This window comes from Panthera pardus, unplaced genomic scaffold (genome assembly GCF_024362965.1).
Source record: "Panthera pardus isolate Hobbes unplaced genomic scaffold, ASM2436296v1 HiC_scaffold_11, whole genome shotgun sequence".
NCBI classification, from domain to species: domain Eukaryota; kingdom Metazoa; phylum Chordata; class Mammalia; order Carnivora; family Felidae; genus Panthera; species Panthera pardus.
In genome coordinates, this window is record NW_026526666.1 from 64116205 (window position 1) to 64142361 (window position 26157).

At 36.9% G+C, this 26157-nt stretch overlaps 1 protein-coding gene across 1 annotated transcript in view; it reads right to left on the minus strand.

Annotated features, from left to right (window-relative positions):
• The window catches only part of SCP2 (sterol carrier protein 2), a 125538-nt gene that overhangs the window by 49487 nt on the left and 49894 nt on the right, over positions 1–26157 (minus strand). Inside the window, 1 exon segment of the mRNA XM_053895251.1 lies at positions 17277–17384. Coding sequence (XP_053751226.1) covers positions 17277–17384 — 108 coding nt within the window.

The following is a 26157-nucleotide window of genomic DNA, read 5'->3' on the forward strand; positions in this document are numbered from 1 at the left end:
GCTACCAATCAAGTTATCAAGATCTGTAAGTTTTTCCCCAAAAATGCTACCCCACCACTAACATTATTCCTAATGACTGATGATAACAGGAAAATTTTACCAACAGTGTAGACTAAAATATTGGAGAGGGTTTTCAAAGGATATTGTAGAAGGTATAACACTCTTTGATGTATTTAAAAATTGAGTAAATTCTATCTTCCTGAGGTATTTTAGGTTAGCTTTTTAGTGCTAGGGGAAAGAAGTAGATGACCTGTCAAGATTGACAACATTGTTTACATTTAATATTTTAAAATCCAGTGTTGCACACAAGATTATAAAAAAAGAAGTACTCTCACATTCTGCTGTTGGGACTATACATTGGTATAATCTTTTTTGAAAAAAATTTGGCAATGTCTACCAATTTTTAATGATATACTATCCTTTGACATAGTGAGGCCATTGTTTTGGATTTATCCTGAGTATACATACAAAAGTGTACAAAGACACAAAGATGCTTATTGCAGCATTGTTTATAGTAGCAAAATTGACATCACATATGTCTAGTAGGTATGCTAGGTAAATTTCTTATAATGAGAATACTGTGCAGGCATTAAAAAGAATAAAGAATATCTATAAATGATAATATAAAAAGATTTTAAGATGTAAGTAAATAAAGCTGTCTGCAATGTAGTAAATATACATATATAATACACACATAAAGAAAAGCTGTGGGGTGCCTGGGTGGCTCAGTCGGTTAAGCACCCAATTCTTGATTTTGGCTCAGGTCATGGTTCATGGGATGGAGCCCATGGGATTCTCTGTCCCCTTGCTCTCTGTCCCTCCCCCACTCATGTGCATGCACTCTCTCTCTCTCTCTAAAAATACATAAATAAACATTAAAAAAAAGAGAAAGGCTGCATACAGCCAAGATATGGAAACAATACACATGTCCACCTATAGATGAATGGATAAAGAAGATGTGGTATGTAGATAGATACACACACACACACACACACACACACACACACACACAGTGGAATATTACCCAGGCATAAAACAGGATGAGATCTTGCCACTTGCAATAACATGGATGGACCTAGAAGGTACTATGCTAAGTGAAATAAGTCAGAGAAAGACAAATACCGTATGATTCTACTTATGTATGGAATCTGAAAAACAAAACAGATGAATGAATAAACAAAAAGCAGAGATGGATCCATAAATACTGAGAACAAATTGATGGTGCCAGAGGAAGGGGGTAGGGAGATGGGCTAAATGGGTCAAGGGGAGTGGAAGACAGGCTTCCAGTTATGAAATGAGTAAGTCATGGGGATAAAAGATACAGCATAGGGAATATAGTCAATGGTATTGTAATAGCATTATAGGGTGACAGATGGTATGTATACTTGTGGTGAGCATAGCATAATGTGTAGACTTGTCCAACCACTATGCAGTACTCCTGAAATTAATGTAACATAATGTGTCAAGTATACTTCAATAACAAAAAAAGAAAGACTGTATAAACACACATTTAAATATGCACTTGTATAAGCATAACAATTTGAGGGAGAATATCAAAAAAACTGTAAAAGAGGTTGACTCTGAAAAATAGAACTAAGGGTAAGAAGAAAGAGAAAGACATGCTAAATGTTAAACTTTGTCATCCCATTATAATATTACAAACCATGACAACGCTTTAGAGAACTATTTGGCAGCTTCTTATAAAGTTAAACATACATCTGCCCTCTGACTGAACAATTTTACTCTGGGTTATTAACCCAAGAGAAATGCAAAAGGTGTGTCCACAAATAGACTTGTACAAAAATGTTCATAGCATCCTTATTTATAATGCCCTCAAGCAGGAAAAAACTCAAACATCCATCAACAGGAGAATGGATAAACAAACTGGTATATGGACTACAATTTAGCAATAAAAAAGAATGAACTACTGATACAGGAAAAATCTGGATCAGTCTTAGCCTGATTGAGGGGGAAGAGTTTGGAGAATGGGGAAGACGTTTGAGGGAAGTCAAGGTCCATCTATGTTGTAGCATCTGCCAATACTTAATTTGTGGCATAAGTATATTCTATTGCATGAATATAACACATTTTGTTTATTCATTCATCAAATGATGATCAACATCGAGGTTATTTTCACCTTTTTGGCTATTATAAATAATGCTGCTATAAACAATTGTGTTTTTGTGAGAACTGTGTATTTTATTATATGATAATTATACCTCAATTTTAAGATATAATATGGAGTGAAAAATCATATTGTTACTACAAAGCATTTGATTTCTGAGTGTTTCAGTGAATAGCAGAACAAATTAATTATAATGGCAAACAAATTAATTACAATGAAAATATGTTCCTTCAGAGGAGAAAAAAGTTATGTGTCAATAAAAACAGTTAGCCTGAGGGGCACCTGGGTAACTCAGTTGGTTAAATTCTGACTCTTGATTTCAGCCCAGGTCATGATCTCGCAGTTCATGGGTTCAAGCCCCACATTGGGCTCTATGCTGACAAGGTGGAGCCTGCTTGGGATTCTCTATCTCCCTCTGTCTCTGCTCTTCCCCCACCCAAAAAATAAATAAATAAACATTTTTTTTTTTTAAAAAACCACACAATTAACCTGAAATGCCACATTCATCTCTGGGATGAAAAAAGTTTCAAAAAAAAGAAAAAAGAAAAAGGAGTTTTTTTTATATGAGAGTGAGGAAGCTGTCTAAAAGGAGAATTTAAATCACTGTCTCTATTGCAAACTGCTACTTTTTGTCTTTTTAAAAATTTAGTTCCAGTATAGTTAACACATAGTGTTGTATTAGTTAGAAGTATACAATATAATGATTCAACAATTCTATACATTACTCAATGCTCATCAATATTATTTTACTCTTGCCACACCTGGGTGGCTCAATCAGTTAAGCGTCTGACTCTTGATTTTGACTCAGGTCATGATCTCACAATTTGTGAGCCCCACTATCAGTGCAGAGCCTGCTTCAGATTCTCTCTCTCCCTCTCTCTCTCTGCCCCTCCCCTGCTCATTGTCTCCCTCTCTCCTCTCTCTCAAAATAAACTTAAAAAAAAAAAAGATTACTCTTAATCCCCTTCACCTATTTTATCCCCCACCCCCCACCCCACCTACCCTTTGGTAACCATCTGTTTGTTCTCTATAGTTAGAGTCTCCTTTTGGTCTTTTTCTTTGTTCATTTTCTTTTCTTAAATTCAACATGAGTGAAATTATATGGTATTTGTCTTTCTCTGACTTATTTCACTTAGCAGTATGCCCTACAGATCCATCCATGCTGTTGCAAACGGCAAGATTTCATTTTTTTTTTTTATGTCTGAGTAATATTCCATTATATATAGTACATCTTTATCCATTCATCTATTGATGGACACTTGGGCTGCTTCCATAATTTAGCTACTGTAAAAAAAGCTGCAATTTACATAGGGATGCATTTATCTTTTCAAGTTAGTGTTTCAGTTTCTTGTAGGCAGCATGTAGATGGCCTTGCTTTCTTATCCATTCCATCACCTTATGTCTTTTCATTGGAGTGTTTAGTCCGTTTACATTTAAAGTAATTATTTTTTTTTAATTTTTTTTTTAACGTTTATTTATTTTTGAGACAGAGCATGAACAGGGGAGGAGCAGAGAGAGAGGGAGACACAGAATCTGAAACAGGCTCCAGGCTCTGAGCTGTCAGCACAGAGCCCGACGCGGGGCTCAAACTCACAGACCGTGAGATCATGACCTGAGCCGAAGTCGGACACTTAACCGACCGAGCCACCCAGGCGCCCCTTAAAGTAATTATTTATAGGTATATACTTATTGTCATTTTGTTACTTGTTTTATGTTTGTTTTTGTAGTTCTTCTCTGTTCCTTTCTTCTCTTGCTCTCTTCTCTCACGGTTTGCTGGCTTTAGTGATATACTTGGATTCTTTTCTCTTTATTTTTTGCATTATGTATTACTGGTTTTTGATTTGTGGTTACTATTAGGTTTATATGTAACATTTTATGCATACAGCAGTGCATGTTCAGTCGATAGTCACTTAAGTGTGAACCTATTATTTACTCTCCTCCCCAACCCCATATTTTAGGTATAGGGTGTCATAATTTACATCCTTTATTCTGTGAATCTCTTGACTTATTTTTATAGGTATACTTATTTTTACTGCTTTTGTGCTTCCTACTTTTCTTACTCCTACTTATGGTCTTTCCTTTCTACTCAAAGAGTCCCCTTTAACATTTCTTATAGGTCTGGTTTAGTGGTCATCAACTCCTTTAACTTGTGTTTGTCTGAAAAACACTTTATCTCTCCTATTCTGAAAGACAGCCTTGCTAGATAGAATATTCTTGGTTGCAGGTTTTCTTTTTTTTTAAGCACTCTGAATATATCATGCCATTTCCTTCTGGCCTGCAAAGTTTCAGCTAAAAAATCAGCTAACAGCCTTATGGGATTTCCCCTGTATGTAATGGTTTTCTTTTTTCTTTTTTCTTTTTTTTTTTAAACGTTTTTATTTATTTTTGAGACAGAGAGAGACAGAGCATGAACAGGGGAGGGGCAGAGAGAGAGGGAGACACAGAATTCGAAGCAGGCTCCAGGCTTTGAGCCATCAGCCCAGAGCCCGACGCAGGGCTCGAACTCACGGACCACGAGATCGTGACCTGAGTTGAAGTCGGACGCTCAACCAACTGAGCCACCCAGGCGCCCCTGGTTTTCTTTTTTCTTGATGCTTTTAAAATTATCTCTTTCTGTATCACTACTTTTTGTGTTTTAATTACTACATGTCTTGATGTGGACCTCCTTGGGTTGATTTTGTTGGGGACTCTCTGTGCTTCCTGGGTCTGGATTTCCGTTTCCTTCCCCAGCTGTTAAGTTTTCAGCTATTATTTCTTCAAATACATTTTCTGCCCCATTTTCTTCTCCATCTGGGATCCCTAAGAGGCAAATGTTATTATGCTTGATGGAGTCACTGAGTTCCCTATTTTCATTTAGTATTATTATTTTTTCTCTCTCCTGTTCAGCTTGATTGCTTTCCATTACTCTGTACTCCAGGTTGCTAATCCATTCTTCTGCCTCCTTTAGTCTACTGTTGATTCCATCTAGTGTATTTTTAATTTCAGTTATTGAGTTATTCATCTCTGATTGGTTCTTTTTTTTGTTTTGTTTTCCATCTCTGTTGAGGGTCTCACTGAGGCCCTTCACTCTTTTCCCAAGTCCAGTGAGTATTTTTATGACCATTACTTTAATTCTCTATCAGGCATACCACTTATTTATCTCTGTTTTATTCAGCTCTCTTACTATGCTTTTATCTTGTTCTTTCATTTGGGACATATTCTTTTGTCTCCTTATTTTGTCTACCCCTCTGTGAGTGTCTATGTGTTAGGAAAGTCAACTATGTCTCCTGCTCTTGAAAGTAGCAGCCTTATGAAGAAGAGGTCCTGTAGTGCCCTGCAATGCAATGTCCCCTGTTCACCTGAACCTGGCACTTCAGGGGTGCCTTTTATGTGTGTTGCTTGCATCCTACTATGGTGCCTGAGCTGCTTTTGCCTTCAGTCCCATCCTCCGCAATGGCTCTCTTTGCCTGTTGCAGACAGTGTTTGGTCCCTGTGTTGTTAGTGGGCCAGTTTGGGGCTGCCTTGGGCTTGAGTAAGTCAGATCAGGCATTTGCTAGAGATGCAGTAACACCAAACAGCAGAGCATTGGCACTTTTCCTGTGCTGTCCCCTGAGAAGCTTTCATTGGTGAGCAGGGACTATAGTGAGACCAGGTATATGCCCCCAGCCCACTGCTGCAACTACAGCTGGATTGGTATATGTGGGTATCTTCCCTTCTCTCCAGGGCAAGAGTCACTTTGGAGTGGTGCCAACCCCTCTTGGGGATGCTTGCACACTGCCAGGCTTGTGGCACTGCTTTGTGTTGACTCCAGCCAAAGGTATACGGGAAGAGGCTGGTCCACAGGAGAATGTGGGGGCAGGACATGCAGTGGCAGCAAAGTCTGTGCTGGTCCACTGCAGGAGGGGACCTGCAACTGCCCGGTAAAACTCCTGCAGATGCCAGCCAGGTTGCAGGGGGTGGACCTGTGGAGGCTGGACATCCTGTTAGCAAGCTAGGTGGAAAGTGTTGGCACTGTGCTGTTTCCCATATATGTCCATGTGTCTAGGCTGGGGGTAGGAGAGGGAAATGGCACCTGCTAGCTCTTTTGTTCTTGGAGAAGTCTCCCAAAGATCCCTGCCCTTCTAGCACATGTTCTGAGATGAGTATACAAATCTCCCTCCTATATACCCCAGGTTTTTTTCAGACCACTGTTTCTATGCTGTATCTCCACAGGTATGTATGTTGTGCTATTTCTATAAGGGCAAGGACTCAGTTTGCCATGACCAACCCAGTTCTCCCAGAGCGGAGCCCACTGATTTTTAAAATTCCAGCCCTGATAATTGTAAGAACTTGAAATTTTTGACCCCTCTGGTTTTCACAACCAAATGTTATGGGGATTTGTCTTCACCATGCAGGAGTCCCATGCCTGAGGTGCCTGGTACAAAGGTCTGTTTCTCTCTCCTCTCTGCACCTGCAGTGTCCCTCCCTCCTGTAGACAGTCCTGCACATCTCTTTAGCTTCCAAACACATCTGCCGACTTCCTATGCTCTTCAATGTGGCCTCTTCTCTATGTTTAACTGTGGAGAGGGTGTTCTGTCATTCAAGTCATTTTCTGGGTTATTTACACCAAGGTAGGTGTTATCTACTTGTATCCATGGGACAAAGTGAACTTAGGGTCTTTCTACTTCACCATCTTTCCCAGAAGTGCAAACTACAACTCTATGGGGCTTCAATGACCATACCACAGAAATATTTATTATCACTCAGACTTCTTTATGTCCCATTAGCAAAAAGTCAACATTGACGTATGACCTACCTCTTTGGAGGGATAAAGGAAAGAGTTTAGTCTATTTACTAAAGGCAGAAAAGTAGTTTAAAAATGTCTGTGTAGTACTGGGTAAAATAATTATATAGAGAAATTAATGCCTTGAGGCTGTCATACTAGAAGAAAAATTACTTTCTCTACAAATTAAAGAATGTTGTTCTCCTGAAATAGTTATACATTTTCCATGTTGTGATACAAACAATGACTTTATTACCAGCTACAAACAGTTACCTAGATCCAATATGGCATCCTTTTACAGAAATTGTAGGAGGAGAATACTAGCAGTTATTGTTTTTCTACCCCATTTTGGGAACTGTGCTATATACTTCACATATACATATTTCCTAATTTAATCCACAGAACAACTCTGTAAGGTAGATATAGGTTGTTTATTTATTCCCATTTTACATATTAAAAACAACAACAAAAACTAGGAGCAACAAAGCTGTATACTAAAAAGAATGAAGAGGCTAAGATGAAATACAAGACTTCAGTCATACAGAACACACCCCTGCAATTGAGGTACATCAACCTTTCCATTCACAGCCACTGCTCCTAAAAGTTAATCTGCACTATTGTTGCTACTTTCCCACTTCTATTTATTTCTGCATTCCCATGTGTTTCTAGCAAAACATTTCAATAAAATTGTTCCAGTACTTCCAATGGCTTGATAATAGTGAAATCCAAAGGACACTTTTCACTCTATCAATTTAACTTTTCTGGCCTGATGACTTAACTTTTGAAACATTCCTCCCTTGAATAACTGACTATATATTCTTATTATTCTTAAATGTATCTTCCTCTCCACCTATACCTTTAATTTTTATATCTCCTAGGGTTTTATTCTTGATCTTTGTGCTGGATTTGCCAACGTGGTATTCCAAATAGTATTTTCTCTGGTTAAGAAGCTCATTTAATAGCCTCAATAAATGAATACAGGGATGAACACCTATTCACAGCATTCATTGGGCTTACAATGTAGTCTATCACCCTGAAGCAGTTGATCTGATAGTATAATGTAAAAGCCTTTTGAAGACTCTATAATGGTACCAGCAGCACTTTGTAGTGCTGGAGTCACACCCTCCAAAATGTGGAACATATTTTGAATTAATGGTGCTATTTTTCTATAGTCACTACAAAAAGGATCAAAAGATGGAAAAGGGAGTAGCTCCTCTCACTGTTAACCTTAATAATCTACTAGGAAAATTTTGTCATTCCTGAAACTTTGGGTTCTGCTAGTTTAGCAGTCTTAAACACAACAATAGTTCCATTGACCTGAAAGCTAAGCTCACCACCTGGCTTCTGGTGTTGTATACATTTGACAAATGTATAATCACGTGTAGCTGCCACTGTAGTATCACACAGAACAGTCTCATGCCCTTTTCCTCTATGCTGTATACCTTCTTCCTTCCCTCTCCTCTAACACATGATCCTTCTACTACTTCCATATGTTATACATTTGGAATCATATGAGTATGTAGCCTTTTCAGATCAGCTTCTTTCACCTAAGTAATATGCACATAAGGTTCCTCCATGTCTTTTCAATACTTGATAGCTAATATTTTGTTAGCAATGACTAATATTATATTGTCTGGATGCACCATCATTTATGCATTCATTCACCTTCTGAAGGACATTTTGGTTGCTTCTAAGTTTTGGCAATTTAAATAAAGCTGCTATAAACATCCATGTGCAGATTTTTATGTGGACATAAGTTTTCAACTCATCTGGGTGAATGTCAATGAGCACAACTCCTGAATTGTATGGTGGAGGATGTTTCATTTTTTTTATTAAGTTTTTAATTTTACTCCATTATAGTTAACATGCAGTGTTATATAGCGATTCAACAATTCTACACATTACTCAGTGCTCATGATAAGTGTAGGGAATATTTCATTTTGTAAAAACTTGCCAGCATTTGGTGTTGTCACCATTTTGGATCCGGGACATTCTAATAGGTATGTAATGGTATCCTATGGTTTTAATTTGCAATTCTCTAATGACATATGATGTTAAAGATCTTTCCACATGCTTATTTGACACTCTATATCTTCTTTGGTGAAGTGTCTGTTTGGGTCTTTTGCCCAATTTTTAATCATATTGTTCATTTTCTTATTATTTACTTTATAAGAATTCTTTGTTTCCTGTAGATAATAGTCCTTTAGCAGATATGTCTTTTGCAAATATTTTCTCTCAGTCTGGCTTATTTTCTCATTCTCTTAAAATTTTGTCTTTTTTAATCCCTCTATTTCTCCCTTATTTCCTTCTTGTGTATTAAATATGTATTTTCTAGTATACCATTTTCATTCTTTGTCATTTTACTATATATTTTTTCACTATCTTTCCTATATGTTTTTTCTTAACATTTATTTATTTTTGAGAGAAAGAGAGCAAAGCAGGGGAGGGGCAGAGAGAGAGGGAGACACAGAATCCAAAGCAGGCTGCAGGCTCTGAGCTGTCAGTACAGAGTCCAATGCAGGGCTTGAACCCACGAAGGATGAAATCATAACCTAAGCTGAAGTTGGACACTTAACCAACTAAGCCACCCAGGCGGTGCTCTTTCCTATGTTTGAAAGCTATTTTTTAGTGGTTACTCTAGGAATTACAATTAACATCTTAATTTATACCAACCTAGTTTGAATTAATACCAACATAATTTCTTTTTTTTTTTAATGTTTATTTTTTTTGAGAGAGAGAGATAGAGAATGAATGTAGGAGAGTCAGAGAGAGAGGGAGACACAGAATCCAAAGCAGGTTCCAGGCTCTGAGCTGTAAGCCCAGAGCCAGACACAGGGCTCAAACTCACGAACTGTGAGATCATGACCTGAGCCCAAGTCAGACGCTTAACTGGCTAACCCACCCAGGTGCCCCTCCAACTTAACTTCAATAGTATACAAAAATGGTCAGCTATGTTACCTCCACCCTCCTTTGTGTTGTCACTGTCATACAAATAACATTTTTATGCATTGTATGTCTATCAACTCAGATTATTGCTTCATGCAGCTGGACAGGAGGGGAGAAACATGCCAAAATAATGTACTGCTATTGTCTTTATATTTACAAATACACCTACTACTAATGCTACTACTAATGCTCTGTATTTCTTCATATGCTCTTTATTCCACTGTCTAGTGTTTTCTTTTCTTTTTTTTTTTTTTTTCTCATTTTGCTATGGGTTTATTCCTGCTGTTATTTTTTTTTTTTAAATTTATGTCCAAGTTAGTTAGCATATAGGGCGACAGTGATTTCAGGAGTAGATTCCTTAATGCCCCTTACCCATTTAGCCCATCCCCCCTCCTACAACCCCTCTAGTGACCCTCTGTTTGCTCTCCATATTTAATAGTCTCTTATGTTTTGTCCCCCTCCCTGTTTTTATATTATTTTTGCTTCCCTTCCCTTATGTTCATCTGTTCTGTGTCTTAAAGTCCTCATATGAATGAAGTCATATGATACTTATCTTTCTCTGACTAATTTCGCTTCACATAATACCCTCTAGTTCCTATCCACATAGTTGCAAATGGCAAGATTTCATTCTTTTTGATTGCCGAGTAATACTCTATTGTATAGATATACCACATCTTCTATATCCATTCATCCATTGATGGACATTTGGGCTCTTTCCATACTTTGGCTATTGTTGATAGTGCTGCTATAAACATTGGGGTGCATGTGTCCCTTCGAAACAGCATACCTATATCCTTTGGATAAATACTTAGTAGTTCAACTGCTGGGTTGTAGGGTAGTTCTACTTTTAATTTTTTTTAATTTTTTAGTGTTATTTATTTTTGAAGGAGAGAGAGACAGAGTGTGAGTGGGGGAGGGGCAGAGAGAGTGAGGCACAGAATCTGAAGCAGGTTCCAGGCTCTAAGCTGTCAGCACAAAGCCTGACGCAGGGCTCGAACATACGAACCGCAAGACCATGACCTGAGCTGAAGTCAGTTGCATAGCCAGCGGAGCCACCCAGGCGCCCCTCTATTTTTAATTTTTTGAGGAACCTCCATACTGTGTCCCAGAGTATGGGACCAGTTTGCATTCCTACCAGCAGTGCAAAAGAGATCCTCTCTCTCCACATCCTCACCAACATCTGTTGTTGCCTGAGTTGTTAACGTTAACCATTCTGACATGTGTGAGGTGGTATCTCATTGTGGTTTTGATTTGTATTTTCCTGATGATAAGTGAAGTTGAACATTTTTTCATGTCTCGGTTGGCATCTGGATGTCTTCTTTGGAAAAGTGTCTATTCATGTCTTTTGCCCATTTCTTCACTGGATTATTTTTTGGATTTTTTGGGTGTGGAGTTTGATAAGTTCTTTATAGATTTTGGATACTAACCCTTTATCTGATATGTCATTTGCAAACATCTTCTCCCATTCTGTCAGCTGCCTTTTAGTTTTGCTGATTGTTTCCTTTGCTGTGCAGAAGCTTTTTATTTTTATGAGGTCCAATAGTTCATTTTTGATTTTGTTTCCCTTGCCTCCAGAGATATGTTGAGTAAGAAATTGCTAGGGCCAAGATCAAAGAGGTTTTGCCTGCTTTCTCCTCAAGGATTTTGATGGCTTCCTGTCTTACATTGAGGTTTTTCATCCATTTTGAGTTTATTTTTGTGTATGATGTAAGAAAGTGGTCCAGGTTCATTTTTCTGCATGTCACTTTCCAGTTTTCCCAGCACCACTTGCTGAAGAGACTGTCTTTATTCCATTGGATATTCTTTCCTGCTTTGTCAAAGATAGTTGGCCATATGTTTGTGGGTACGTTTCTCGGTTCTCTATTCTGTTCCATCGATCTGAGTGTCTGTTTTTGTGCCAGTACCAAACTGTCTTGATGATTACAGCTTTATAATGCAGCTTGAAATCCAGGACTGTGATGCCTCCTGCTTTGGTCTTCTATTTCAAGATTGCTTTGATTATTCAGGGTCTTTTCTGGTTCCATACAAATTTTAGAATTGTTTGCTCTAGCTCTGTGAAGAATGCTGGTGTTATTTTGATAGGGATTACATTGACTATGTAGATTGCTTTGGGTAGTATTGACATTTTAATAATATTTGTTCTTCCTACCTAGGAGCATGGAACATTTTTCCCTTTGTTTTCTATTTGTTTCTTCTTCAATTTCTTTCATAAACTTTCTATAGTTTTCAGTGTATAGATATTTCACCTCTTTGGTTAGATTTATTCCTAGGCATTTTATGGTTTTTGGTGCAATTGTAAATGGGATCGATTCCTTGATTTCTCTTTCTGTTGCTTCATTGTTGGTGTATAGGAATGCAACCAATTTCTGTGCATTGATTTTATATCCTGAAATTTTGCTGAATGCATGAATCAGTTCTAGCAGTTTTTTGGTGGAATCTTTTGGGTTTTCCATTTGCGTATCATGTCATCTGCAAAGAGTGAACGTTTGACATCCTCCTGGCCAATTTGGATGCCTTTATATCTTTGTGTTGTCTGATGGCTGAGGCTAAGACTTCTAATACTTTGTTGAATAACAGTGGCGAGAGTAGACACCCCTGTCTTGTTCCTGACCTTAGGGGGAAAGCTCTCAGTTTTCCCCATTGAGGATGATATTAGTGTTGGATCTTTCATATATGGCTTTTATGATCTCAAGGTATGATCCTTCTATCCCTACTTTCTCGAGGGTTTTTATCAAGAAAGGATGCTGTATTTTGTCAAATGCTTTCTCTGCATCTATTGAGAGGATCACATGATTCTTGTCCTTTCTTTTATTGATGTGATGAATCACATTGATTGTTTTGCGAATATTGAACCAGTCCTGCATCCCAGGTATAAATCCCACTTGGTCGTGGTGAATAATTTTTTTAATGTATTGTTGGATCCAGTTGGCTAATATCTTGAGGATTTTTGCATCCATGTTCATCAGGGAAATTGGTCTATAGTTCTCCTTTTTAGTGAGGTCTTTGTCTGGTTTTGGAATCAAGGTAATGCTGGCTTCATAGAAAGAGTTTCGAAGTTTTCCTTCCATTTTTATTTTTTGGAACAGCTTCAAGAGCATAGGTGTTAACTCTTCCTTAAATCTTTGGTAGAATTCCCCGGGGAAAGCCATCTGGCCCTGGGCTCTTGTTTTTTGGGAGATTTTTGATTACTAATCCAATTTCTTTACTGGTTATGGGTGTGTTCAAACTTTCTATTTCTTCCTGTTTCAGTTTTGGTAGTGTATATGTTTCTAGGAATTTGTCCATTTCTTCCAGATTGCCCATTTTACTGGTGTATAATTGCTCATAGTATTTTCTTATTATTGTTTTTATTTCTGCTGTGTTGGTTGTGATTTCTCCTGTTTCATTCTTGATTTTATTTATTTGGGTCCTTTCCTTTTTCTTTTTGATCAAACTGGCTAGGGGTTTATCAATTTTGTTAATTCTTTCAAAGAACCAGCTTCTGGTTTCATTGATCTGTTCTACTGGGTTTTTTTTGTTTGTTTGTTTGTTTTGTTTGTTTGTTTGTTTTGGCTTCAATAGCATTAATTTCTGCTCTAATCTTTATTATTTCCTGTCTTCTGCTGGTTTTGGGTTTTATTTGCTCATCTTTTCCCAGCTCTTTAAGGTGTAAGGTTAGGTTGTGTATCTGAGACATTTCTTCCTTCTTTAGGAAGGCCTGGATTGCTATATATAGTGTTCTTTCATTTCACTATCTCTTTATAAAGGATTTCTTATAGGAGAGGTCTAATGATAAATTCTCTCAATTTTTGTTTATCTGGGAATGTCTTCATTTCTCCTTCATTTTTATTTATTTATTTTTAATATTTATAGAGACAGAGTACGTACCCACATGCACACACATGTGCATGTGCTAGTCGGGGAGGGGCAGAGAGAGACAGAGAGAGAGAATTCCAAGCAGGCTCCATGCTGTCAGCACAGAGCCTGGCATGGGGCTCGATTCCATGAACCATGAGATTATGACCTAAACTGAAATTAAGAGTCCGTTGCTCAACTGACTGAGCCACCCAGTGCCCCCTCCTTCATTTTTAAAGGGTAGTTTCACTGAATACAGAATTGTTCCTTAGCACTTTCTTTCATCACACTGCTTCAATAGTTTCTGAAACAAAATCAGCTGTTAAGCCTTACTGAGGAATGCTTGTACATGATGAATCTTCTCCCTTGATGTTTTCAATATACTTTTACTTCCAACAGTTTGACTATGATGTGTCTAAGTGTAAATCTCTTTGAGATATTCCTACTTGAAGTTTGTTGAACTTCTTCAATATGCATATAAATGTTTTTTCCTCAAGTTTGGGGAGTTATCAGCCATTATTTCTTCAAATATTCTCTCTGCCCCTTTTTCTCCTCTCCTTCTGAGGTCACTACGTTTATGCTGTTAGTGTTGCTGGGGTCCCACAGGTCTCTGAGGCTCTGTTCATTTTTCTCCTTCTTCTTCCTTTTTTTTTTTTTTTCTGTTCATCAGCCTGGATAATTTCAATTGACTTACCTAAAACTTTTACTGATTTTTTCTTCTGCCTGCTCATATTTTGTATTGAGACCCTCTAGTGAATTTTTCATTCCAGTTACTATACTTGTCAATGCCAGAATATATTTGGTTCTTTTCTATAATTTCTACCTAGTAATTGATATTTTCTATTTGGTTGTGACACTTTCCTTTAGTTCTTTAGATATAGCTTCCTTTAATTCTTTGAACACACTTAAGTAGATGATTGTCTTTGTCTAGTAAATTCAAAGCTTGGCCTACCTCAGTTTCTATTGACTGTTTTTCCCCTATGTATGGGCCATACTTTCTTGTTTCTTTGCATGTGTCACATTTTTTTGTTAAAAACTGGCTATTTTATATAATAAAATATGGCACCTCTAGAAATCAGATTCTTCCCCTTTCTCAGAGTTTGTTGTTGTTGACTTTTCCAAACTGATTCTGTAAAGTCTATATTCTTTGTCACAATTGATCATTATATTTTCTTCTTGGTTACCTTAGTGGTTAGCTAATGGCTGGACAGAGATTTTCTTAAGTGTCTGGAACTAATAAGTCTCCCAGTTTTTGCTGAAGCTGCGTGTGTGTGTGTGTGTGTGTGTGTGTGTGTGTGTGTGTGTGTATTGGGGCACTCAGCCAGGCAGTTTACAACTTCACCTTAGCCTCTACTTCCCAATTGCGCAGAGCCCCAAGGTTAGCCAGAGGTAAGAGCTTAAGATCTTGTTAGGTCTTTTCTGAGCATGAAGAAAGCCTTGAACATACATACAATCTTCATGTATATACTGGGTGTTCTAGATTCTTAGGGACAGGTCAGATCTTTTCAAAGACCCTTAATAGACATCTCATTCCCTGGTTTTTTCTTTTAAGGTTTTTGGTTGGGTCTTTTGTCCCAATTATCAGCACCTCAGGCAGCTATGTTGTTAAGCCAATTGTTGTTAATTATTCTTAACAAGTGATTCTGGAGAAAATACTCTGCAAGTTCTGTGTCAGGTTACTTAAAGACAAGCATTTTAAGAATGGTTTACCAGGGAACTGTCAGACAGGTCAAATAATGACAATTCTCTAAGAATGGGGCTTTGAAAGAACTCCAATTCAATTTTGACTCCTCCAGTGCTGGCCAGGCTGCTGGTTTCTACCATGATTGCAGGCTACTGCTTTCAAGACTACCATGGAGCTGGGGCAAAGGGGAGTGGTATTAGAGCAAGTCAAAATGCCATTAAAGCTTAGTGTTCTTATGGAGATTCATCAGACTGTTTTTAAAAATGTTCCCCCAGATTGTTGCAACCCTTTGGTTAATTTCCAGAGTTCTGTAAAAACTTGATCTTGACAATTTTTTTTTTAAGTAGGCTTCACACCCAGTGCGGAGCCCGATGTGGGGCTTGAACTCACAACCTTGAGATCAAGACCTGAGCTGAGATAGAGTTGGAGGCTTAACCAACTGAGCCACCCAAGCGCCCCAGTCTTGATAATTTTTGCAAGTGTTCTTAGTACTTTTATAAAGGAGAGTATTTGTCAGATATTGTTATTCTGTCACTCCCAGTAATATCACTCTCATTCCCCTCATTTTCAGATTACTTCGAAATATAGTGGATTGTTCAGAGCAATAATAACAATAGTATACTGTGGGGTTTACAAATATTTTGGAAGTGCTTGGAAATATGCTGTTGTAAAAGTCCCTTACATTATATGTAAAATGGCATAACATTATTTGAAGGTAGACTGTGGTTAAATTAAAGATGTATGTTGCACATTCTACAGCAACCACTAAGAAATAAGAAAAAGAAATAATTCAACAGAAAAGAGAAAATAAAATACTAAAAAACACCCAATGAACAAAAAGCACAAAAAAGAGAAAAGAACCAAAGAACAAACCAGACAAAATAAATAACAAGGTGGCACCTTCTACTGCAACTATCTATGTGTGCACATTTGTCTACCTATCTCTTACTCTCTGTTTACAAGTATCTATTCACTAGATAATAAGCTTACTAAATTTAAGTGGTAAAGAAAAATAAACCAGTTAATTGCTATAATGAATACACTGTTAATTCTAACTTCTCTATTTTGGAATTTGTAATAATTTATAAAATATTTAATATATAAGACAATATGAAAAAATACAAAGCTCAGCTATCTTCATAAAAACAAATCCCAGATTTTAGTACTAAATTATTTTATAAACTTTTCTGGTATAATTTCATTTTACAATTAAGGAAACTAAGATTCAAAGTGATTAACTGACTAATTGATAACTAATCAAAATAGTCACATGGCCAATCAGCAGTAAAGTCAAAGTAAAATTCTTATTTCATAACTTCTAGTCCAATTCTCCAGAGAAAAAAATTTCCATGTAACACCAACCACATATACAACTACATACAAATAATGTGCTCATTTCAACTTATTCTTATCCATCCAGCAGGTCTAGCAAGATCTCTATTTGGAACATTTTAATTTAAATTGTACACCTATTTGAAAATAATCAAACTTAAAAAATATTGTATGTTGGGGCACCTGGGTGGCTCAGTCAGTTAGATGCCTGACTTGGGCTCGGGTTGTGATCTCATGGTTCATGGGTTCGAGCCCCACATCAGGCTCTGCACTGACAGTGTGGAGCCTGCTTAGGATTCTCTCTCTCTGAGCCCTCCCCTGCTTGCACGCTCGCTCTCTCTCTCTCTCAAAATAAATAAACATTAAAAAAATATTTTAAAAAATATATGTATATTGAATTTAGAGTTTCACCTAATTCAAATTTTCATCAGTTAAGATTATTAAAATGCACTATACTTAAAGGAAAATTTAAAATAACATGACTAAATAATCATTTAAAGCACTGGCTACCAGGTTCAGAGAATACAATTCTTCATTCAAATCAATGGCTAAACAATTCACACTTATATAAAAAATGATAACAAAAAAATTAGGAAATGTGTGTGTAGTATTACCTGTAGCTCCCAGTGGATGTCCCTTTGAAATCAATCCACCACTAGGATTTATGACCCACTTTCCTCCATAAGTATTATCTCCCCTATCAACCAGTTTTCCACCTTGCCCTAAAGGAAAAATAATATTCACAAAGGTTAAAAATAACATTGATCCAAATGATACGTTTTTTTTTAAATTTCAGTATAGCCAAGATCTTCTTATAGTAAACATTTCTTAACAGTTCAAACTAATATCAAACTGATATAAGCACTCTTTTTAAAAAAAATTTTTTAATGTTTATTTATTTTTGAGAGAGAAAGAGAGTATGGGGGAGGGGCAGAGAGAGAGGGAGACACAGAATCCAAAGCAATCTCCAGGCTCTGAGCTGTCAGCACAGAGCTGACACAGGGCTTGAACCCACAAACAGTGAGATCATGACCTGAGCCGAAGTTGGATGCTTAACCAACTGAGCCACCTAGGCACCCCCTGATATAAGCACTTCTAAAAGCTACATAATAAATACTGAGTAATAAAGATTTATATTTTAAGAACATTTCATACATTAAACAGAGTTCCTATTTAGAATTTCTTAAGAGCTCTCTGGCTTCCAAAATTGCTACAAATATAACAGAGATTCAAAGACCCCGAAGAATGGAAGTGGATCCAATACTATAACTAAAATAATTGCATCAGCTTTAAAAATCCATAATTGTGCCCAATGTATTCATTTTTATTTTCAATTGCACTGTTATATGATCTATAAACATTCCCAGCAAGCCGAGGGGAGAGCATGGGACATGAAATGAAGGGATGAAATGAAGTAGATGAAAATACTGTTGAGCCATAAGCATAAGCTTAAAAGAAAATGAAAATTACATGCTTGGTGGCTTCAACATTTCTATCAACTCTCTGGTCATTCTTCCAGGTGGTTAAGGAGTAAATAAAAATCCATGTAGGCTATAAAATATTCTTCCAGCTGGTATTTCTGATAATGAAGTGGAACCTCCAAAGAAAGATGGTGGTTATGGTACTGTCAGAGATGGCTAATAGCTTTTATGTACTCCCTTTGTGTCAGGCCTTGTTCTAATTATTACATATATCTACATAATTTAATCCTCAACACTATGAAGTATGTGTTATCATTCCCATTTTACAGATGAGGCAACAGTCACATAGATGTTAAGTAACTAGCCAAGGCAACAGCAGGGGACTAATCTAGGATTAATCATCAGGCAGCCTGGCTTCATAGCCCATGTTCTTAACCAATATATTTTATTGCCTTCAAAAACCAAAGAGTTTCTCCATTGGTAAAATGAAACACACTAATCACAAAATTTTTTATGACTCACACTTCTTTTTTTTTTTTTATGAGTTTATTTTTAAGTAATTTCTACACCCTATGTAGGGCTCAAACTCACAATCCTGAGATCAAAAGTCACATGCTCCACTGACTGAGCCACCCAGAAACCCCTATGACTAACACTTCTAATTTCACTTTAAATCTAGGTTGTAGATTAAAAACCATCCACTGAGGTATTCTTTTATTTTTTGGTGTTTCTGACATAGAGCCTGATACAAGGCTCTGGTCATAACAGGTATTCTACCTGCCATTACTGCTTTTAGAACTCCTAAATATTGTTACTATACCAAGTAATAGCAGACTGAATACAAACCAACCCCAAGAATGGAATAATTCACTGCATTTTCTTTTTTATAATATATACAACCTATTAAGTATTAGAAGATTCCACTGGCAATATCTTGAGCCCATCAACTAAAAGTGATCCAGAGATGAAAGTACTATAACAACCATTCTTATGGGCCACCAATAAGAAAATAAATAGAAAGCAATTATGTGCCAAAACTGCACTGGAAGCTAGGGGATACAGCAATAATGAAGCAAATATCCCCATTCTAATGGAATTAACTTCACTGTCAGGAGAGGTGTAAGGAAGAGACAGACAATATGTAATGAAAGTAAGATATATAACAGAGTGGTGATAAGAACCATGGGGTGGGGTAAAGGCAGGAAAGGGGGTACAGTAAGTGTTGGGACCAAAAAGACAGGGTAAGGAGTTCACATTTTAAACCAAGTTATGGGAGAAGTCTTCCACTTTGACATTTGGTCAAAGACCTTAAGGGAATAAGGGAGCAAATCATATGGATATGTGGAACAAAGAAAGGCCCTGAGCTAGAAGTAAGTCTGGAGTGTTTGAGGAAAGAGCCCAATGCAGCTGCAGCAAAGTAAAAGAGTCGGAGATGTAGAAGTCAGAAAGATGTGAGAGGGGAATAAAAAGGACCGATCACATTTGGCTTTTACTCCTGAACGAGACGATCAGAGGAATGATATTGATCTGCTGTATGCTTTTAACAGAACCATGAAAGCTTCATTATAGAAAATAAACCATAAGGAGACAAGGCAGAAGAAGGGGTGCCAGTTATGAGACTACTGCAATAATGTAAGTGAGAAATAACGGTGGTCTGGACTAGGCTGGTAGTGATAAAAAGTGGTAAGATATGGTTGTATTCTAGATATATTTAGAAGGCAGAGTCCATAGCCACCAGGACTTAGAGATGGATTCCAAGGGGGCTATGAAAGAATGAGAGGAACTGGAGCAAAAGGAGAATGGGGAAGACTGAGGAAGGAGGAAGTCTGGGTCACAGCAGAAGCTCAATTTGGACTTGGATTTGAGATGCTAATGAGACATCCAAAAAACTCTTGAAAAATAGGCAGCTGGACATATAAGTCTAGAGATCAGGGAAGTGGTGTAAGCTAGGGATATAATTTTGAAAGTCATCATCATATATCAAAATGTATATATATTTAAAACCTTGAGATTATGTTCCAGTTCTACTAAGGCAGCATAGCATATATATTCACTATAGCCTATGTCTCCCACTGTTTACAATATAAAACACTAGATAAAATACAAAAAACAACTACTTGAAGACTCTGAAAAGTCAACAAACGCAGGGGAATCATGGAGAGTTAAAACTTGGAGAAGCCACTATACAAGGGTAAATTCCAAGTTTTCTCTTTTTAGGCTCTCTCAACAGCTTTGTTCCAAGGGTGAGCACCATCCTGAGCATTACTGGCAGCAGGGAAGCATAGGTAGCCAAAACTCTAACAGAAACTCCATTTTTCTAACCAGAGGAATAAGGAAAAGAAACCCATACAGGTCAGAGAGTAAAAGAGAAAGTTCACAGAGGAGAGAGGCAGAGAAGAGGATCCCTTATTTCTATGTATTAGAGGTATTAGGCATTTAGTGGGTAGAAACCAGGAATGCTGCTAAACTTCCTGCAATACACAACCCCCAAGACCAAGAATAATCTAATTCATCAACAACATTGAGGTTAAGAAATCCTGCAACCACTAAAACAAAAACAAAAACCAAAAAAACTGGGGGTGTTAAATGGGTGGCAGATGAGCATTAAGGAAGGCACTTCTCGGGATGAGCACTGGGTGTCATATGTAAGAGATGAATCACTGGGTTCTACTCCTAAAGCCAAGACTATACTGTATGTTAACTAACTTGAAAATACAATACAATACAATACAATACAATACAATACAATACAATACAATTAAATTAAATTAAAAAACAAAGAAACTAACTAAAGAGATATGGCCAAAGTCCAATACACAAAATAAAATTCATACTAAATATATTCAAATAGAGGTGCCTGGGTGGCTTAGTTGGTTAAGTATCTGACTCTTGACTTTGGCTCAGGTCATAATCTCACAATTCATGGGATCAAGCCCTGCATCCAGCTCTGCACTGACAGTGTGGAGCCTGCTTGGGATTCTCTCTCTCCCTCTCTACCTCTCCCCCACTTATACGCATGAATTCTCTCTCTCTCTCTCTCTCTCTCTCTCTCTCTCTCTCTCTCTCTCTCTCTCAGAAATAAATAGGATCACCTGGGTGGTTCAGGAAGTTAAGCCTCTGACTCTTGATTTCAGCTCAGGTCAATGTCCCACAGTTTGTGAGTTTGAGCCCCACATCAGGCTCTGTACTGACAGTGTGGAGCCTACTTGGTATTCACTCTCTCCCTCTCTCTCTGCCCCTCCCCATGTGCTCTCTCTGTCTCTCAAAATAAATAAATAAACTTTTTTTAAAAACTATCTTTAAGAAATAAAAATATACATTTAAAACCAAAAAATAAAAACATAAAATAAAAATATTCAAATAATCCAAAAGAAAGCAGGAGAGGGAGAACAGAACAAAAAACAGAGAGCACAACAGGTAAGAGATAAAAATGGTCAAGTTAATGATCTTAATAATCTAAGTCACACTGTCCAACAGAAATATAATGCAAATCACATATGTACTTTAAAATTTTCTAACATATAATTGTTTAATATACATTTTATTTAACCCAATATATCCAAACTATTTCATTTTAACATGTAAGCAGTAAAAAAATTAATACTGTACATTCTATTTTTCATATTAAGTTTTCAAAATCCAATGTGTACTTCACACAACACATCTCAATTTGGAACAGCCACATTTCAAGGATTCAATAATTACATATAGTTAATGGTTACTGTATTAGAGCAGATTTAAATACTCCAGTAAAAAGGTAGAAATTGACAAAAGCTAAAAAATGATACACTACTACCTACAAGAGATATACCTTATACAGATAAACAACATAAATAGATTAAAAGCTAATGAATAGAAAATATATATCATGCAAACAGTACGCATAAAAAGGCTGGAGCAACTATGTTAGTCAGACAAAAAGAGACTTCTAAACAAAGACTATAACCAGACATAAAGCAAGATATTCATAATGAAAAAAACAGAAGATATACAACTATAAATGTGCTTGTGCTTGCAAAATAAAGCAAAAATTGATAGAACTAGAAGGGAGAGAGACCATTCCACAATTTATGTAGGAGATCTTAACACCCCTCTCAGCAAATGATAACAGCAAAACAAATAAATCATTAGAGACATAGATCTGAAAAATCCTATCAATCATCTCAATTTAATTGATATGTTTAGAACATTACATCTGATAACTGCAGAATCTGCATAATTTCCAAGTGCAGTGATAGATAAATTCACCAATATATACCACATGTTGAGCCATAAAATAAAAATCATAAATTTGAAAGGATCAAAATCAAAGTGTATTCTCTTACTATAGCACAATTAATTAGAAAGCAATTAACAGTAATATATCCAGGAAAATTCTAAATACCTGGATATTAAATTTTTTTAATGTTTATTTATTTATTTTGAGGGAGGGAGGGGCAGAGAGAGAGGGAGAGAGAATCCCAAGCAGGTTCCATGGTGTCAGCACAGAGCCCAATGTGGGGCTCAATCTCACGAAATGCGAGATCATGACCTGAGCCGAAATCAAGAGTTGGACACTTAACCAACTGAGCCACCCAGGTGTCCCTCTCCTATTATTCTTTTAATGTCTATAGGATCTATAGTGATAACTTCTTTTTTATTCCTTGTATTGGAGATTGGTGTTCTTCTTTTTTCTTGATCTATCTAGGTAGAGGTTTGTCAGTTTTGTTGAGCTTTATGAAGATTCAGCTTTGGCTTTGTTAATTTCCTTTATTGTCTGTTTTTTCCATTCCATTGATTTTGGCTCTTCAATTTTAACTTTCTTTAACTTTGGGTTTACTTTGGCTTTCTTTAAGTTTCTTACAAGAGAAACTTAGGTCATTTATTTTAGATCTTTCTCCTTTTCAAATGTAAGTATTTAAAGTTGCACATTTTCCTCTAAGCAGTATTTTAGCTACCTTCTACAAAATTTGATATATTTCATAATTATTCAGTTCAAAATTTTTTTAAATGTTTAAAATGATTAAGCATCTGACTCTTGAGTTCAGCTTAGGTCATGATCTCACAGTTTGTGGGATACAGCCCCAAGTCAGGCTCTGTGCTGACAGCATGGAGCTGCTTGGGATTCTCTCTCTCTCTCTCTCTCTCTCTCTCTCTCTCTCTGCCCCTCCCCACTCATGGTTGCTTTCTCTCACACTTTCTCTCTCTAAATAAATAAACAAAAAAAAAAGAATAATATGAGAATACTTCACACAAGTTCAGACAATAAATTTGACAACTTAAATGAAATGGGTAAATTTCTTTAAAAATACAACTTACAAAAATTGATAGACACTGGAAGACACAGAAAATCTGAAGAGCCCCATATCTATTAAATTTTTTTATCAACAACTTTCCCAAAAAGAAAACTTAAAACTACTTGATTACACTGGTAAATTCTTTAGGTTACACAAACTTTGTCAGAAAATATAGAATGGTTACAGAAAATATAGAATGGTCAATTTGTTTTATGAGGCCAACGTAACTCTAATGCCAAAACCAAGAAGAGAAGAAAACTAGACTTTCTCTGTCTGACTTATTTTACTTAGCATAATACCCTCTACATCTATCCATGTTGTCACAAATGGCAAGATCTCATTCTTTTTTATGGCCAAGTAATATTCCATTGTAAATATATATGTATATATAGATACATATATATATATGTATATATATGTGTGTGTGTATGTATATGTATATATATGTATACATGTATACATATGTACGTATATGTGTGTGTGTGTGTGTGTATATATATATATATATATATGTGTGTGTGTGTATATATACACACACACACACACACACACACACACACACACACACCCCATCTTTATCCAGTCATCTACTGATGGACACTTGGGTTGCTCCAATATTGTGGCTGTGGTAAATAATGCTGCAATAAACATAGGGGTGCATATATCTTTTCAAATTAGTGTTTTTGCTTTCTTTGGGTAAATACCTAGTAGTGGGTTACTGGATTGCATGATGTTTCTATTTTTTATTTATTTATTTTTGAGAGAGAGAGAGAGAGAGGGCACAAGTGAACAAGAGGCAGAGAGAGAGAGCGCGCGAGAGAGAATCCCAGGAGGGGCAGAGAGAGGGAGAAAGGGAAGAAAGAGAGAGAGAGAGAGAAGCGGGGCTCACTCAAAGCAGGGCTCCTGTTCACCCAAAGCATGGCTAGTGCTCACCCAATGCGGGGCTCAAGCTCACCCAATGTGGGACTCAAACTCATAAACTGTGAGATCATGACCTGAGCTGAAGTCAGATGCTTAACAACTGAAGCACCCAGGTGCATTTTTTTAAATTTTCCGAGGAACTTCCATACTGTTCTCCACAGTGATTATAACAATTTATATTCCCATCAACTGCGCATAAGTGTTCTCTTTTCTCTACATCCTTGCCAACACTTATTTCTTGTCTTTTTGATATTCGGTATTGTGACTGATGTGAAGTGGTATCTCATTGCGGCTTTGATATGCATTTCTCTGATGACGAGTGATGTTCACAATCTTTTTCATGTGTCTGTTGGCCATCTGTATGTCTTCTCTGGAAAAATGCCTATTCAGGTCCTCTACCCACTTTTTAATCAGATTATTTGGGTTTTTTCATGTTGACTTGTATAAATTCTTTATATATGTTGGACATTAACTCATTATCAGATACATCATTTGCAAATATCTTCTCCCATTCAGGAAGTTGCCTTTTTGTTTTGTTGATAGCTTCCTTTGCTGTGTAAAAGCTTTTTATTTTGGTGTAGTCCCAAAAGTTTATTGTGGCTTTTGTTTCCCTTGCCTGAGGAGACATATCCATTAAAATGTTGCTAAGGTTTGGGCACCTGGGTGGCTCAGTCGGTTAAGCGGTTAAGCGTCCGACTTCAACTCAGGACACGATCGTGGTCCGTGAGTTTGAGCCCCGCGTCAGGCTCTGGGCTGATGGCTCAGAGCCTGGAGCCTGCTTCAGATTCTATGTCTCCCTCTCTCTCTGCCCCTCCCCCGTTCATGCTCTGTCTCAAAAATAAATAAACGTTAAAAAAAAAAATTTATAAAAAAAAATAAAATGTTGCTAAGGTTAATGTGTCCAAGAGATTACCACCTATGTTTTAAAAGTTTTATGGTTTCAGGTCTGAACTTTAGGTCTTTAATCCATTTTGAGTTTATTTTTGTGTATGGTGTAAGAAAGTGGTCTAATGTAGCTGTCCAGTTTTCCTAGCACTATTTACTGAAGAGACTCTTTTCCCATTGTATATTCTTGCCTCCTTAGTTGTAGATTAATTGACCATACAAGAAGTGGGTTTATTTCTGGGCTCTCCTCTTCCAGTGATCTATGTGCCTATTTTTATGCCAGTGTCATGCCGTTTTGATTACTACAGTTTTGTAGTATATCTTGAAATCAGAGATTGGGATACCTCCAGCTATTATTCTTCTTTCTCAAGATTGCTTTGGCTATTTGAGGCCCTTTATAGTTCTATACAAATTTTAGAATGATCTGTTCTAGGTACACCTTGGTGGCTCAGTTGGTTGAGCGTCTGACTTCAGCTCAGGTCATGATCTCGAGGTTCGTGAGTTCAGGCCCCACATTGGGCTTGACACTGTCAGCAAGAAGCCTGCTTTGGACCCTCTGTCCCTCTTTCTCTGTCCCTTCCCACCTTGTGCTCTCTCTCTCTCTCAAAAATAAAAATAAACATTAAAAAAAATGAAGTATCTGTTCTAGTTCTATGAAAGATACTATTGGTATCTTAATAGGGATTACATTGAATCTATAGATTCCTCTGGGAATATTCTTATGGATATTTTCACAATATTCATTCTTCCAATCCATAAGCATGGTATATCTCTTTATTTGTTTGTGTCATCTTCAGTTTCTTTCCTCTATGTCTTATAATTTTCAGAGTATAAAACACTTTCACCTCCTTGGTTAAATTTATTCCTAGGTGCTTTATTCTTTTTGGTATAATTGTAAATGGAATTGTTTCCCTAATTTCTCTTTCTGCTACTTCATTATTAGTGTATAGAAATGCAAGAGATCTCTGTATGCTCATTTTGTATCATGCAAC